At 48.1% G+C, this 14,096-nt stretch overlaps 1 protein-coding gene across 1 annotated transcript in view; it reads left to right on the top strand.

Annotated features, from left to right (window-relative positions):
- The window catches only part of NOVA2 (neuro-oncological ventral antigen 2), a 40,969-nt gene that overhangs the window by 22,653 nt on the left and 4,220 nt on the right, over positions 1–14,096 (top strand). The window contains exons 4-5 of the mRNA XM_006764420.2: positions 2,186–2,352; positions 13,864–14,094. Of these exons, the coding sequence (XP_006764483.1) occupies positions 2,186–2,352; positions 13,864–14,094 (398 nt within the window). The remainder of the gene's footprint in view (positions 1–2,185; positions 2,353–13,863; positions 14,095–14,096) is intronic.

Here is a 14,096-nt window from a genome sequence, read left to right as displayed (position 1 = left end):
GGGGGGGGGGGGGGGGGTCAGAGTGAGGAACAGCGGCCCAAAGGAGATGGAGGATGTCAACTGCACAAGTGACCCAAGACAGGGACACCCACAGAGGGCAAGACTGGCCTGCGAGGCTGCGAGGTGGCAAGCGAGGGGTCAGAGCAGTAGCGCCAGCACGCTGCGTGAGAACGCCCCCAGGACGCTGGACACGCGCCCCAGTGTCCCAGACAGGCAGTCACGTGAAGCCTGGCACACACTCAAGACTTTTTACAGAACCAGGGAGCTAACTGGTCCTACAGACGGAGTCCCACCAGGGAGAGACACACACAGCCCCACACACCAAACAGGGCCAGCTCCCAGGCGCTCACATTGTCAGACCGGCCCGTTCATAGCAGAGTCTTCTTTGGCTGTAATACATACAGTCCCCCACACAGTCTTACATCCTGACACCTGGGCCTGCCTGTGGGTCTCTTTCTTATGTTTACACACACATCAGTCATAGTCTTGTCTATATCCTGTACACACTGTCACATGCCTATACATTCATACCACGTACCCATCATTCAGATAGTGTTTTGAACACCTAAGGCAGCCGTGGGCAAACTACGGCCCGCGGGCCGGATCCGGACCGTTTGAAATGAATAAAACTAAAAAAAAAAAAAAAAAAGACTGTACCCTTTGATGTAATGATGTTTACTTTGAATTTATATTAGTTCACACAAACTCTCCATCCATGCTTTTGTTCCGGCCCTCCGGTCCAGATTAAGAACCCATTGTGGCCCTCGAGTCAAAAAGTTTGCCCACCCCTGGCCTAGGGTGTCTAGCTGTCTCTTTCCTTTACACACCTGTACGCACATACAGGCAAACACACACACTGTCATACAGTTACAGCGGTGCGCGCGGGCTGGATCCGGCCCGTTTGAAATGAATAAAACTAAAAATAAAAAAGACCGTATCCTTTTATGTAATGATGTTTACTTTGAATTTATATTAGTTCACACAAACACTCCATCCATGCTTTTGTTCCGGCCCTCCGGTCCAGTTTAAGAACCCATTGTGGCCCTCGAGTCAAAAAGTTTGCCCACCCCTGACCTAGGGTGTCTAGCTGTCTCTTTCCTTAACACACCTGTATGCACATACAGGCAAACACACATACTGTCATACAGTTACAGTGACTATTTCCTTACATTGTTAGCTGATTGCTTCAGACATGTTGTCTGTTCTATTTCTACCAGTACTCCTATCCACACTCTTTACCAAATCAAGCTAAGCCAAGCCAAGCCAAGCCAAACAAGCAAAGCGAAACAACACAGCAGCCTTGCACCGGGATGGCAGATAGTACAGGCTGAATGACTTTGGTCAAAAAAGGAGGCAAAACATAGTGGTGAGGATTGTCGATCTCTGTGAATATACAAAACACACACACACACACACACACACACACACACACACACACACACACACACACAATGACACATGATGCCCGGGTCAGAACCAGAGCCAATATGTGGAGAATTTCCAGCAAAGGCACCCAGTCCCCCATTGCCTAGGCTCCCATGAGTTGCCTTTGACCCCCTCTGCCCTCCCCTGTGTCCACACCCGTGTCCTCCCCCACCCCTCAGCCCTCCATCTGGTGGGTCCAGGCAGGCACTCAGGCCTCTCTTCTGTCTCCCCATCCCCCAACCCTTCCCCATCCTCTCCAAAAGCCCAGAGGCCCTCGCTGCAGGCTTTCAGGGGTTGCCATGGCAACAGGGCCTCATCCCTCGTCCCCCTGGGGGTGGGCTGAGGACCCGGCCAGCCAGACCGATAAGGGGGTTCCAGTTACTGTGGCAACCGTTGCAGGCCTGAGCTCTCCCGCTTCTGGAAGTGGGGGGAGTGAGTGAATGGTTGCCAAAGCAACCGGGAGCCAGCAAGGACTGGGAAGAGGCAGCTGAGCCCTGTCTCCCCTGCCCAGGGCTGCTGTGGGCATGCTAAGCACTTAAGCATCATTCTTCCATCCATCCCCTCGGGTTGTTTTAGGGGAGGGGAGGGCCGTGAAGTGCAGGTTACAAAACAGGGATTCCACTCACTCTCCCAGCTGCCCGCGATGGCCCGGGAGCCTGTGCCAGCTCGCACCGGCTTACCATGTGACCCCACATTCTCAGGTCCTCCGTTTTCTCTTCTCTGGCCATTAAACGGGGCCTGTCTCTTCCTTGCTCAACAGGAACCACAGAGCGAGTGTGCCTGGTGCAGGGCACAGCAGAGGCCTTGAACGCCGTGCACAGCTTTATTGCCGAGAAGGTCCGAGAAATCCCACAGGCGATGACCAAGCCTGAGGTGGTCAACATCCTTCAACCCCAAACCACAATGAACCCCGACAGAGCCAAGCAGGTCAGCACGGGCCAGCGTGGGTTTCTGTAAAGCTGGTGCGGTTCGGGAAGTGACACCTTCTCCCATCACTGGATGATTATGGGGCTCAAAGGGCTCATGTTGATCACATGTTGGGCAATCGAATACACGGCAGTGGTTAGTATTATTACTCTTAGGGAGTCCGCCTGGGGACTCCAGACTTCCGGTCTAGGTCAGTGGTGGGCAAACCGCGGCTGGAGAGCCACATGCGGCTCTTTGGCCCCTTGAGTGTGGCTCTTCCACAAAATACCACGTGTGGGGCGCACACGCACAGTGCGATTGAAACTTCGTGGCCCGTGCACAGAAGTCGGTTTCCGGCCTGGGCGAGTCTATTTTGAAGAAGTGGCGTTAGAAGAAGTGGGGGTACGTTTGCTGAGGTCGACCCCTCCGATCGAGGACGTTTTTAGCAAAAGCCAGCTTAGGAGCACCCTAATGAAGTTAATAACAATGCACCTACCCATATCGTTTCAGTTTAAAGAATTTGGCTCTCAAAAGAGATCTCAATCGTTGTACTGTTGCTATTTGGCTCTGTTGACTAATGAGTTTGCAGACCACTGGCCCACAACCCCCTGCGTCCCCCTCCTTCCTGGGGCCCTCCACATCCACTCCGCCCCCCATCTCATCCCATTGTCTCTCCCGGCAACCTGCCTCCCACTTCCGGTCCTCACCGGAAGTAACCTCAGCGACAGCCCATCCACCTCCCGAGGTGCTGAGCCTCTCATACGCCTTCTCTCCGCGAATTATTGTACGGGGGCAGCCACCATTTTGGAGAAAGGCTGTTTGGTTAGCGAGCGAGGGGTGGGTCCCTCTCCTGTGGAGCCGTCAGCGTCTCTCCGCCGTCTCAGTTCCGGGGGAGCGGCGGCCGCCAGGGGCGTGGCTGGGAGCGGACCAATGGCTTCCCAGGCCTCCCCGGTTGCCATGACCACGGTGCGGCAGGTGGGCCGCTGCGGAGCCCCCCGGCGGCGGCGTCCAGTCCGGAGCGCAGGTACCCAGGCGGAGGGGCGCGCGGGGCGAGCTGCGCATGTCCGTTCTCTCTCCGCGCTCCCGCTCCCATCGCCCTGCACACGAGGTGTCAGAGGGGCGGGAAGCCCTGGGCGGCGGACAGGGTTCCTGAATGTCTGCCTAGAAACGAATGGAGGGCCTTGGCAAAAGGCATCTGGAAGTCTTGGTCATTCTTGTTGCTCTGAGGTGGGGGACCGCGTTTCCCCAAGCTCGTGGGGGAAACGGTGGTGAGAGACCCTCGGAAGAATGCTGCCCAGCTGAGCGTCCCCCAAAAAAGGACGGCGGGGCTTGCAGCGCGGTCGCTGTCCTTGGTGCTGAATCCGCTCCGCTCCCTTCGCCCTGCCAGCCTCTCCCACCAGCAGCTGACCCACAGTTTGCAGGAAAGCGAGGGTATTCCCTCTTCCCTCCACCTTGGTCGCTCCCACAAGGGACCCGGGGCTCACCAAGAGTTTGTTCTTGTTGCAGGGGGAATGGGGTCAGCACCGTCTGTGCCTGAGCCTCCCACCCCCACCCCCTAATCCACAGGAACTCTGGGACCGTGGAGTCCAAGGTTTATAGAAACAGGATTTTTCCTCTGCCTTATTATTACTCCGGGGCTCCACAGAATGAGGGGGATAATGACTGAAGGCTCGGGCCCTGGAGTCGGATGTAGAGTTGAATCGTACTCTGATACTTCCGGCCTGTGTGACCTTGAGCAAGTGACTTGATTTCTCCGTGCCTCATTTTCCCCATCCGTAAAATGGGCTTTATTATGGTACCTACTTAAGGTGGTAGTTCATGTTCATTGATGTTTGAAAATCACTTAGCATGTATGCCTAATGCATGGAAAGTTCTCAAAAAAAATGTTAGCTGCTGTTATTGTTATTACGGGATTTTTTTAGTCAGGAGACAGGTCGGGCTCTTCCCTTTTTCCTTGGACTTGCTGTATTATTCTGGGTCTTCTTCCTTTCTGTAAGCCTCAGTTTCCCTTTCTTTACCGTGTGGGAGCTGGGTCAAACCAGGGATTTTTTTAAAATATATTTTATTGATTTCTCACAGAGAGGAAGGGAGAGAGACAGAGAGTCAGAAACATCGACGAGAGAGAAACACCGATCAGCCGCCCCCCGCACACCTCCCACTGGGGATGTGCCCGCAACCCAGGTACATGCCCTTGACCGGAATCGAACCTGGGACCCTTCAGTCCGCAGGCCGAGGCTCTATCCACTGAGCCAAACCGGTTTTGGCCAAACCAGGGATTATTAATGGAAATGCCTCCAGGATTCAGAAAGGGAATGTGAAGGATTGAGGACCAAGGCTTCATCATAGAGATATAATACCACCCTTTAAGGGGGCAGCTGCTGCTCAACTACACTTGATACTTGCCCTTTGGGAATGTGGACATAGGGTTGCCACATCTTCCAAATTTTTCAAAAGCAGCCAGAAATATTTGAAACCAACTGATTTTTTAAAGGACAGCTTCGCTTTTAAAGCACTATGTGGCGCCCTAGCTGGTGTGGCTCAGTGGATAGAGCACCGGGAGCCCGACTGGTGGGGCCCAGTGACTGAGTGTTGAACTATGGACGGTTCAAGTCTCATCAGGGCACATGCCCGGTTGTGAGCTCTATCCCCAGTAGGGGGCGTGAAGGAGGCAGCTGATCAATGATTCTCATCATTGATGTTTCTGTCTCCCTTCCTCTCTGAAATCAATATAGATAGATAGATAGATAGATAGATATAAAACACGTGTGGCTATAGGCTGGCTATGGCCTAAGGACCACCAGTTTGCCACCAGTTTTGCTAAACGGGTGATGCCCAGTCCTGGCTGATATCTGAATTATCTAGGTAGCTTACAATATATACTCCAGGGTCTCCACCCTGACCCAGAATTTCTGGGGCTAAGGCCTTGGAACCTGAATGTGGACTCTGGCCTGGGATCAGATCCTAGCTCTGTCATTCACTGTCTGATACCTGTAACCTTGAGTAAGTTACTGAACCTCTCTGTGCCTTTATTTTCCAATCCGTATAAAGTGATGATAATAGTACATACCTTGTTGGGTTGTTGCCAGGATTAAGTAAGTTGCTGTATGAAAGTTTAGAAAAGTGGGTGGCACATGGTAAACACCATTAGCTGCTGCTGCTGCTGCTGCTACTGCCATGGTTATTGCTGTGGTTGTTGTTGTTGTTGTTCTTGTTCTTGTTACTGTTAGTTTAAAATCTCCAGACTTGCAACTCACGGAACAGATGGTCTCCAAGGTCCTTCTGGCTCTCAAATGCCTACAATTCAGTGGCTCGATGATTCCAGGATTCTACGCATGTACTATTCTAAGATTCTCCTGTTCTAACATCCTGAGACTCCAGGATTCCGTGGAGCTGCCCCCGTGGGTCACTCTAAGATGCTGCCGTTCTCCGTTCTGGGCCTGTTGTGAAGGCAGAGACTGTTTTCCTGAGGGCTTCCCATGCGCCAGGCACCAGGCAGTCGCTTTAGTCGTTGAATATCCCCAATCATTGCCTGAGTAGCTGTGATCATGTCAGAGTGGGAGATGAGGAAACTGAAGCACAGAGAGGGGAAGCCATTTGCTTTCACCGTTTCTGGGTGATCGGTTTTGGGGTGAAATGATTCCGTGTTTCCCCCATGGCTCTGAAAGGCGGTATCACATACTAGGCACCTCTTTGCTGTGGGGTCCGGTTTTGGACATTCTTTTGTTCTATCCCTTTCACTTGTCAGACTTCCTATTTTCTAATGACTTTTTTTGAGATAACAGTTGTATTGAAATATAATTCACATACAGTAAAGTTCACCATTTCAAAGTTTGTAATTCAGTGATTTTAGTACAGTCACAAAATATACTAAATGCATTGTTATTATGGGAATAGTCCGACCTGTCTCCTGACTTAAAAAATCCCATAATAACAATAAAATGCATTGATCACCACTATCTAATTCCCAAACATTTCCCACCACCTCAAAAAAGCTCTGTAACCATTAACGGTCACTCTCCATTCCCTCTGGCCCCCGATGAAAACAGTTTGTAATTATTTTTTCTTCCCATTTTTGTGGTTAAGGATAGTATTTCCTCAGAAAGTTTCTAGATGAAATTATTTAGAATGGTATGTATGTAGCTGGTTTTTGAAGGTAAAGTTTTTAGACGAGTATACTCGTCGACGACTGAAAAAAGAACATTTTGTGAAAACGTATATACACGTTTCTGCCGGGGAAGGGGTTAACGGTCACTCTCCATTCCCTCTGGCCCCCCTCCCAGCCCTTCCCACCACTGATTATTTTGGTGTCTAGGGATTTGCCTGTTCTGGATATTTTATATGAACTAAATTAAATTTATGTGGGGTTTTGTGCCTAGCTTCTTTCCCTTAACATAATGTTTTCAAGATTCATCCATATTGTAGCACAAGCATGTCAAACTCAAAGGATAACACGGGCCAAATAAACAAGGTTTAACTGTACGTGGGCCGTAAAGAAACAAAAGCTTCAATTTTCATAGGAACGTAGGTTTATTTCGATAGAGACTTGCTGAAGACAAAGGGCTGAAATAAATGAGTCATCGTTAACATAAAATAATAGAGCATTTTAATAAAAATATTTTTCTTGAACATGAACTTACCAGACACTGAAGATCTGCACAAATTAATAAGCGTAATGCACATAAATCTATTATTCTTGTTCTCCAAAAGCAAACTATTTCCGGTTGTGCACACCAAACAAGTCAGTCCAAGACTAATGAGGTAGCAATGAGCTGCTAAAATATTCACTGCTAGTATTAGTAGAGAGAAATGGTGGGCCTGCCTGTAAGGTGCGTAAGGGAAATGAATGCAACACGATTATAGTAGTCAGTCATTAGCGAACATTGTAATTTGTTATTGATAATTATGTATAACAAGATACTGTAAAGATTAAGTTACAAAATTTTTATTGAAATGTTTCTTACATACTGTTATATTGGCTGGGCCGCCACGGGCCACGAGTTTGACATGCTTGTTGTAGCACATATCAAAACTTCATTTCTTTTTATGGCCAAATAATATTTCATTGTATGGATATACCACATTTTTTAATCCTCACCTAATGATATGTTTATTGATTTGAGAGAGAGAGGGAGAGAAAAACATTGATCAGTTGCCTCCCGTACACACCCCAACCAGGGATGGAACCCACAATCTAGGTATGTGCCCTGATGGGAATTGAACCTACAACCTTTTGGTGTACAGGATGATGCTCCAACCAACTGAGCCACCCGGCTGGGGCTGAATGTACCACATTTTTTCTATTCATCAACTGACAGAAATTTGGGTTGTTCCTACTTTTTAGCTGTTATAAATAATGCTGTTAGTGAACATATGTGTGGACATGTGTTTTCAGTTCTCTTGGGTATATACTTAGGGGTGAAATTGTTGGGTCACAGGATAAATCGGTTTAACCTTTTGAAAAATTGCCAGACTGTTTCCCAAAGTGGCTGTAACACAGATGTGAGATTTACTAGTAAATTCAGGTCTGTCTAGGAGGTAACAATGACAGCAATCATTTTTTTTAGTACCTACTACAGGCACATACTAACTACACACTCACGTGGTACCCTATGCTTAACATAGCATGTGCTCAGCAAATGTTGCTTGTTTGAATGACCTAGGAGGTCCCAGGGGACCTAGTTGTATAGTCTGATGACATGCCCACAGGGGCCAAGCAGAAACATGACTAAGGGGAGGTAGCCAGGTGTATTCTGGCAGTGGTAGGCTCTGTGAGTCACCTGAAGGGCAGCTATACTAAGTTGTGGCTAATTGTGACCATGCTTGACTTTTAAGTTCATCATTTTATAATGATCTCAGTTGGGCCTCACAATAATCCTACAGAGGAGGTATGACTATCCCCATTTTACACATGGGAACACTGAGTCTCAAAGAGATTAAATCTCTCTCAGCATCAGTGATGGAACCAAGATTTGAACCTGAGCAGGTGTCTCCAGAGTCCAAGGCAGCTTTTCAGTGATGTGTGTACACAGACTACATACTGGTGGCCTGGCTACTGCACAGTGGTCCTTAGACATTTTTAAGAGGTTGCCAACATTTAAAAACTTGGATGCTTCACATGTGATAAGTCAGAAGGTCAAGTTAATCTTAGAAAACTTAGATGGGCCTGAGTTTGATAACCCAGATGCACAGCATCCTCACACACACACAAACACACACACACACACACACACACACCCCACCAAGTGATATACACCTGGTTGCCTCCACCCAGTAAATCTCCTGCTTGGTCCTGTCATCATCCATTCTTTCATTTATTCATTCATTCACCCACCCTTTGCTGAGTGTGTACCAGTCACTCCTCTGGGCACTGAGCACCCAGGAGTAAACATGTCTACCCTTGTGGATCTTAAATTCTTCCAACAGGAGATGACAAATCTTCCATCAGAAACAGAAAACAAGTAAAATATATAGGGAGACTTAACTTGGGGTGGTGAAGAACACACAGTACAATATACAGATGATGTATTATAGAATTGTACACCTGAAACCTATGTAATTTTATTAACCAATGTCACCCCAATAAATTCAATAAAAAAGAAAATATGTTTTACAATTTAAAAATCAAAACTGGTTAGATAAAAAAAATTTTTAATATACATAAAATATAAAATATATAGGATATCAGAGAATGAAAAATGCTATGGAAAAAATCAAGCAGAGAAGAAGGAAAGGGACTATAGGGGTATATATTTTTTTTTTCTCCTGACTTTTTATTTTGAAAATGTTTAAAGAACAGTACAATGAATTCCCTATACACTGCAGCACTTAGATTCACCAGTTGTTAACATTTGATTTATCTCTACACACACACACACACACATTGTTTTTTTGTTTGTTTGTTGCTGATCCATTTGAAAATAAGATGTAGATCTCATGACTCTTCACCCCTAAGTATGCCAGCATTTATCTCTCAAGAACAAGGACAGGCTCCTATATTAGTATTACTGTTATTATACCTATAAAACCTATAATAATAAAAGTGTACTATGCTAATTAGACTAGATGTCCTTCCGGACAAAGCCGGGCTGCAAGGGAAGCCCGGGTCCTGGGTGCCAGAGGGAAGCCAGTGCCGGCAGCCGGGGGAAGGAAGGCCTACTCTTGCACAAATTTCGTGCACCGGGCCTCTAGTTAATAATAATTCCATACTATTATTTAACAAAAAGTCTATATTCTAATTGCCCCAAATTATCTTTTATACCTATAGAGTATGCATTTTTCTATTCAAGATTCAGTCAGTGTTCATTCGTTGCATTTGGTTGTTATACCTCATTAGCCTCTTTTGATCTAGACTCCTAGGATAATTTTGACGGTAGAACCAGCAGCATTGCTGATTGGATGTTGAGTGTGAGGGAAATAGAGGGTGCCTAATCTTGGGTCTGAGTAATGGAAGGATGCATTGTCCATGGGCAGAAATGAGGAACACGATGGCAGAAACACATTTGAGGAGAAAGAGAGAGGTTCCAATGTGGGCTTGAAGTTCGGGGTGTCCATTCTACATCATACTAGAGCTGTGAGGTTCACAGCTGAATCTGAGTCTTGAGGTGTCCATGCTGGGGCATAAAATGGGCAAATGAACAGGCTTTGATAATTGGTTGGTCAGAGAAGGCCTCTCTGAGGAGGTGCATTTGTGCAAAGACCTGAATGAAGGGAGGGGTGGGCCTCTTTTTTGGGGAAAGTGTTCCAGATGAGGGAACAGCAGGTGCAAAGGCCCCGAGTCTGGACTGAGCTTGGCAAGTTAAAGGAACAGCAGGACGTCGGGTGTGTGTGCAATGGAGTCAGCAAGTGGGGGGCGGGAGGGAAAGAAGAGGTGAAGTCAAAGAGATCAACAGGGAATAGAGCCCGTGGAGTAGTGAGCAGCTCTCGGCCTTGTCAGACCCAATGTCCTCTTTCTCCGACAAATACTGCCTATGCCCACTTACTCTCTAAAATTATATAAAAAATACAGATGTGAAACATAACTAGATATGTAAAATTTTTTAGTGTTTTTATTGATTATTTTTGGAAGGACGGGAAGGGAGAGAGAGAGAAACATCAATTTGTCGTTCCACTTATCTATGCGTTCATTGGTTGATTCTTGTATGTGCCCTGATTTGGGGGTCAAACCCGCAACCTTGGTATATCAAGACGACGCTCCAACCAACTGAACTACCAGGCCATGGCTAGATCTGTAAGATTTTTTTTAAATATGTTTTTATTGATTCCAAAGAGGAAGGGAGAGGGAGAGATAGAAACATTAATAGTGAGAGGGAATCACTGATGGCCACCTCCTGCACCCCCACAACTGGGGATGGAGCCCACAACCCGGGAATGTGCCCTGATGGGGAATCAAACTGTGATCTCAACCACTGATTGAACTGGTTGATCTCACACTGGTCGGGCTGTAAGATTTTTAACAGTAAAGTACAGTTCAATGGTTTTATGATATGGAGTTGTGCACCCATCACCAGGATCCATTTTAGAACATTTCATTTCCTCAAAAAGAAATCTTGATCCCCTTAGTTATCACCCCTGAATCTGCAGCTCACCACCCCCCCTCCAGCTCTAAGCCACCACTAATCTACTTTCTTTTCTATAGATTTGCCTATTCTGAACATTCATATATAAATAGAATCATACAATATATGGTCTTTTGTGCCTGGCGTCGTTCACATAGCATGTGTTCTAGATTCATCCATGTTGTAACCTATACCAATACTTCACTCATTGAAATTGATTGCCAAATAATAGTCTGTTGTCCAGGTGGACATTTTCTTTATCCCATTGGACTTTTTCACTAAAGAAGAAACGAAAGTAAGGTGATTTGTCATAAAATCCTGGTGCACATATTCTTTATCCCATTGGACTTTTTCACTAAAGAAGAAACGAAAGTAAGGTGATTTGTCATAAAATCGGATGCATTTTAATATGTAGATGCTTAGCCAGGACGACCGCAGAAAAGATAACGAAAGGCTCATACCTAACATCGCCTGAGGGAGACAGCGGCAAACGCAGTGATCCAGAGGGTGGTATTGGGAGTATAAATGGTGCAAGTGGCATCATTGCTGATGTCACGGTTTTCTAAACGGATGAAAAGACTCTTGGTAAAGTTCAGAACAAAACAAAGTACAGTCTTCCCTTCGTTTCCTAGGAGTTGCATGCCTGGAAAATTGCAGTAGATCTTAAAACTGTGCAAAAATAAATAATTAATACCTGGCCCTTTACATGTATCGTGGAGTTCAGAGATTTATCAACAGACTTGCCACAGCATGCATGTTAGGGGGACATTCAGAAGTCAGAGAGGATCCGGGATGATTATTCACTGTGAGGAGCTGCCTCTCACATTGTGGGTGCAAACATCCGTGGCCCTGCCCACTGAACGCCCAGATCTGCCCCGAGTCATTGCCACAACCAAAACGACTCCCTCAAATTCCCAGGTACCCCCAGGTACCAGAGGAGAGGCAGAGATGAGAGAGAGGGCTTCAGGGGCTAGAATCCACTTGGGGGTTTTTGTGCCCACTGAACGCCCAGATCTGCCCCGAGTCATTACCACAACCAAAACGGCTCCCACAAATCCCCAGGTACCCCCAGGGTCTGGTGTGGGGGTGGAGAGGAGAGGCAGAGGTGAGAGAGAGAGCTTCGGGGGCTAGAATCCACAGGTCTGAAGGGGCGTGGGAAGGACTGGGAAGGAGGAATTTGTATGTGGAGATGCCCTTGGAGATGAGAAAGGAGACATTTTGGGTTTTTTTTTTTTAATATATTTTATTGATTTTTTACAGAGAGGAAGGGAGAGGGATAGAGAGTTAGAAACATCGATCAGTTGCCTCCTGCACACCCCCAACTGGGGATGTGCCCGCAACCAAGGCACATGCCCTTGACCAGAATCGAACCTGGGACCCTTAAGTCCCCAGGCCGACGCTCTATCCACTGAGCCAAACCGGTCAGGGCAAAAGGAGACATTTTGTTGTGAAATAACGCCGCTGCAATTCAGATCGATCAGTTTCGTGGCTGCAGAGGATGGGCAGCTTTGCCACCTGGGAGAGGGGACCACCATGGTCAGGTGACCGGTTCTCTCCCTGCCTTCTCGGACGTAAGGTTTCACTGCCTTCATTTTACAGATCAGGCACCTGTGTTAGATCGCGAGGGCTGCCATAGCACATCCCCGCCGACTCAATGGTTTAAACAACAAAAATTCATTTTCTTACAGTTCAGGAGGCCGGAAGTCCAAGATCAAGGAGTCAGCACGTCTGACTTCTGCTGAGGTCTCTCTCCGTGACCTGGAGCTGGTCTTCCCTCCGTGTGTGTTTGTGTCCTAACCTCCTCTTCTTATAAGGACGCCAGTCATAGTGGATCAGCGCCCCCATGACCTTGCTTAGCCTTAATCACCTTTTTAAAGGCCCCCTCTCCAAACACAGTCACTGAGGTAGTGAGGGTGAGAACGTCACATATGAATTGGGGGGCGAGGGGAGGGTAGAGGGAGGAACAATTAGGCCCATAACAACTACAAAGAGGTTAAGCAGGTGACCGTGTCTTAGAGTGGGAAGCCCAATGGAGCAGGAATCCATGAGGCTGAATTGCAGCTCCTTCACTATCTGGGTGACCTGGGGACAAGTCCCTTCCCCTCTTAGGCCTCAAGTGGCCCATCTGTAAAGTGAGATTAATGATGCCTTTTCTGGGGCTCAAGAGACTTTGTTGTTGTTTTTTAATTGATTTCAGAGAGGAAGGGAGAGGGAGAGAAAGATTGAAACATCAGTGATGAGAGAGAATCATTGATTGGTTGCCTCTTGCACGTCCCCTACTGGAGATCAAGCCCGCAACCCGGGCATGTGCCCCTAATGGGAATCGAACCTGAGACCCTTCAGTCCGCAGGCCATCGCTCTACCCACTGAGCCAAACTGGCTTGGGCTCAGGAGACTTGTAATGATAGAGAAGGAAGGGGGTGGGCATCACGGCAAGCTTGGAGCGGAGTCCTGGGGGGCCCCACGGGGTCAGCCACAAAGCCTTCAAGGTGCTGGATGGAACGGAGGTCCCAGCGGGCCTAGGGGCATGGGGCAGGGTGGCCGAGAGGCTACCGAAGGGACTTGGGTTACCAGCTCTTTTTTAACTAATAGGGAAGCATTCCGATATATTTCCTCTGCCTTTCAGAGAGAGAGTAGAAGGGAGGAGGGGGAAAGAGAGAAAGAAACATACATGGGAGAGAAACACATGGATTGGTTGCCTCCCGCACGCACCCCAACCGGAGCTGGGATTGACCCTGCAACCCAGGTACATGCCCTTAACGGAAGATCAAACCCTCCACCCTGCGGTCCACAGGCTGACGCTCTATCCACTGAGCACACTGGCCAGGGCCCGGTATTTTTTAACAACCAGCAGGACCTGCTGGCGCCTCTCACGGGGCCCTGATTTGGGACACGAGAGCAGAGGTGGGAGTGACACTGCTGTCACTGTCCAGGCTGCAATGACCACCCTAACGATCCTCCCGCTCGCTCCTCGCAGGCCAAGCTGATCGTCCCCAACAGCACGGCGGGCCTGATCATCGGCAAGGGAGGCGCCACGGTGAAAGCCGTGATGGAACAGTCGGGGGCCTGGGTGCAGCTGTCCCAGAAGCCAGAGGGCATCAACCTGCAGGAGCGCGTGGTGACGGTCAGCGGCGAACCCGAGCAGGTGCACAAGGCCGTGAGCGCCATCGTGCAGAAGGTACAGGAAGACCCCCAGAGCAGCAGCTGCCT

The sequence above is a fragment of the Myotis davidii genome, unplaced genomic scaffold (genome assembly GCF_000327345.1).
Source record: "Myotis davidii unplaced genomic scaffold, ASM32734v1 scaffold741, whole genome shotgun sequence".
In the NCBI taxonomy this organism is placed as follows: Eukaryota; Metazoa; Chordata; class Mammalia; order Chiroptera; family Vespertilionidae; genus Myotis; species Myotis davidii.
Note: the sequence above shows the minus strand (reverse complement) of the source record. Positions and strands in the feature narration are given on the sequence as shown.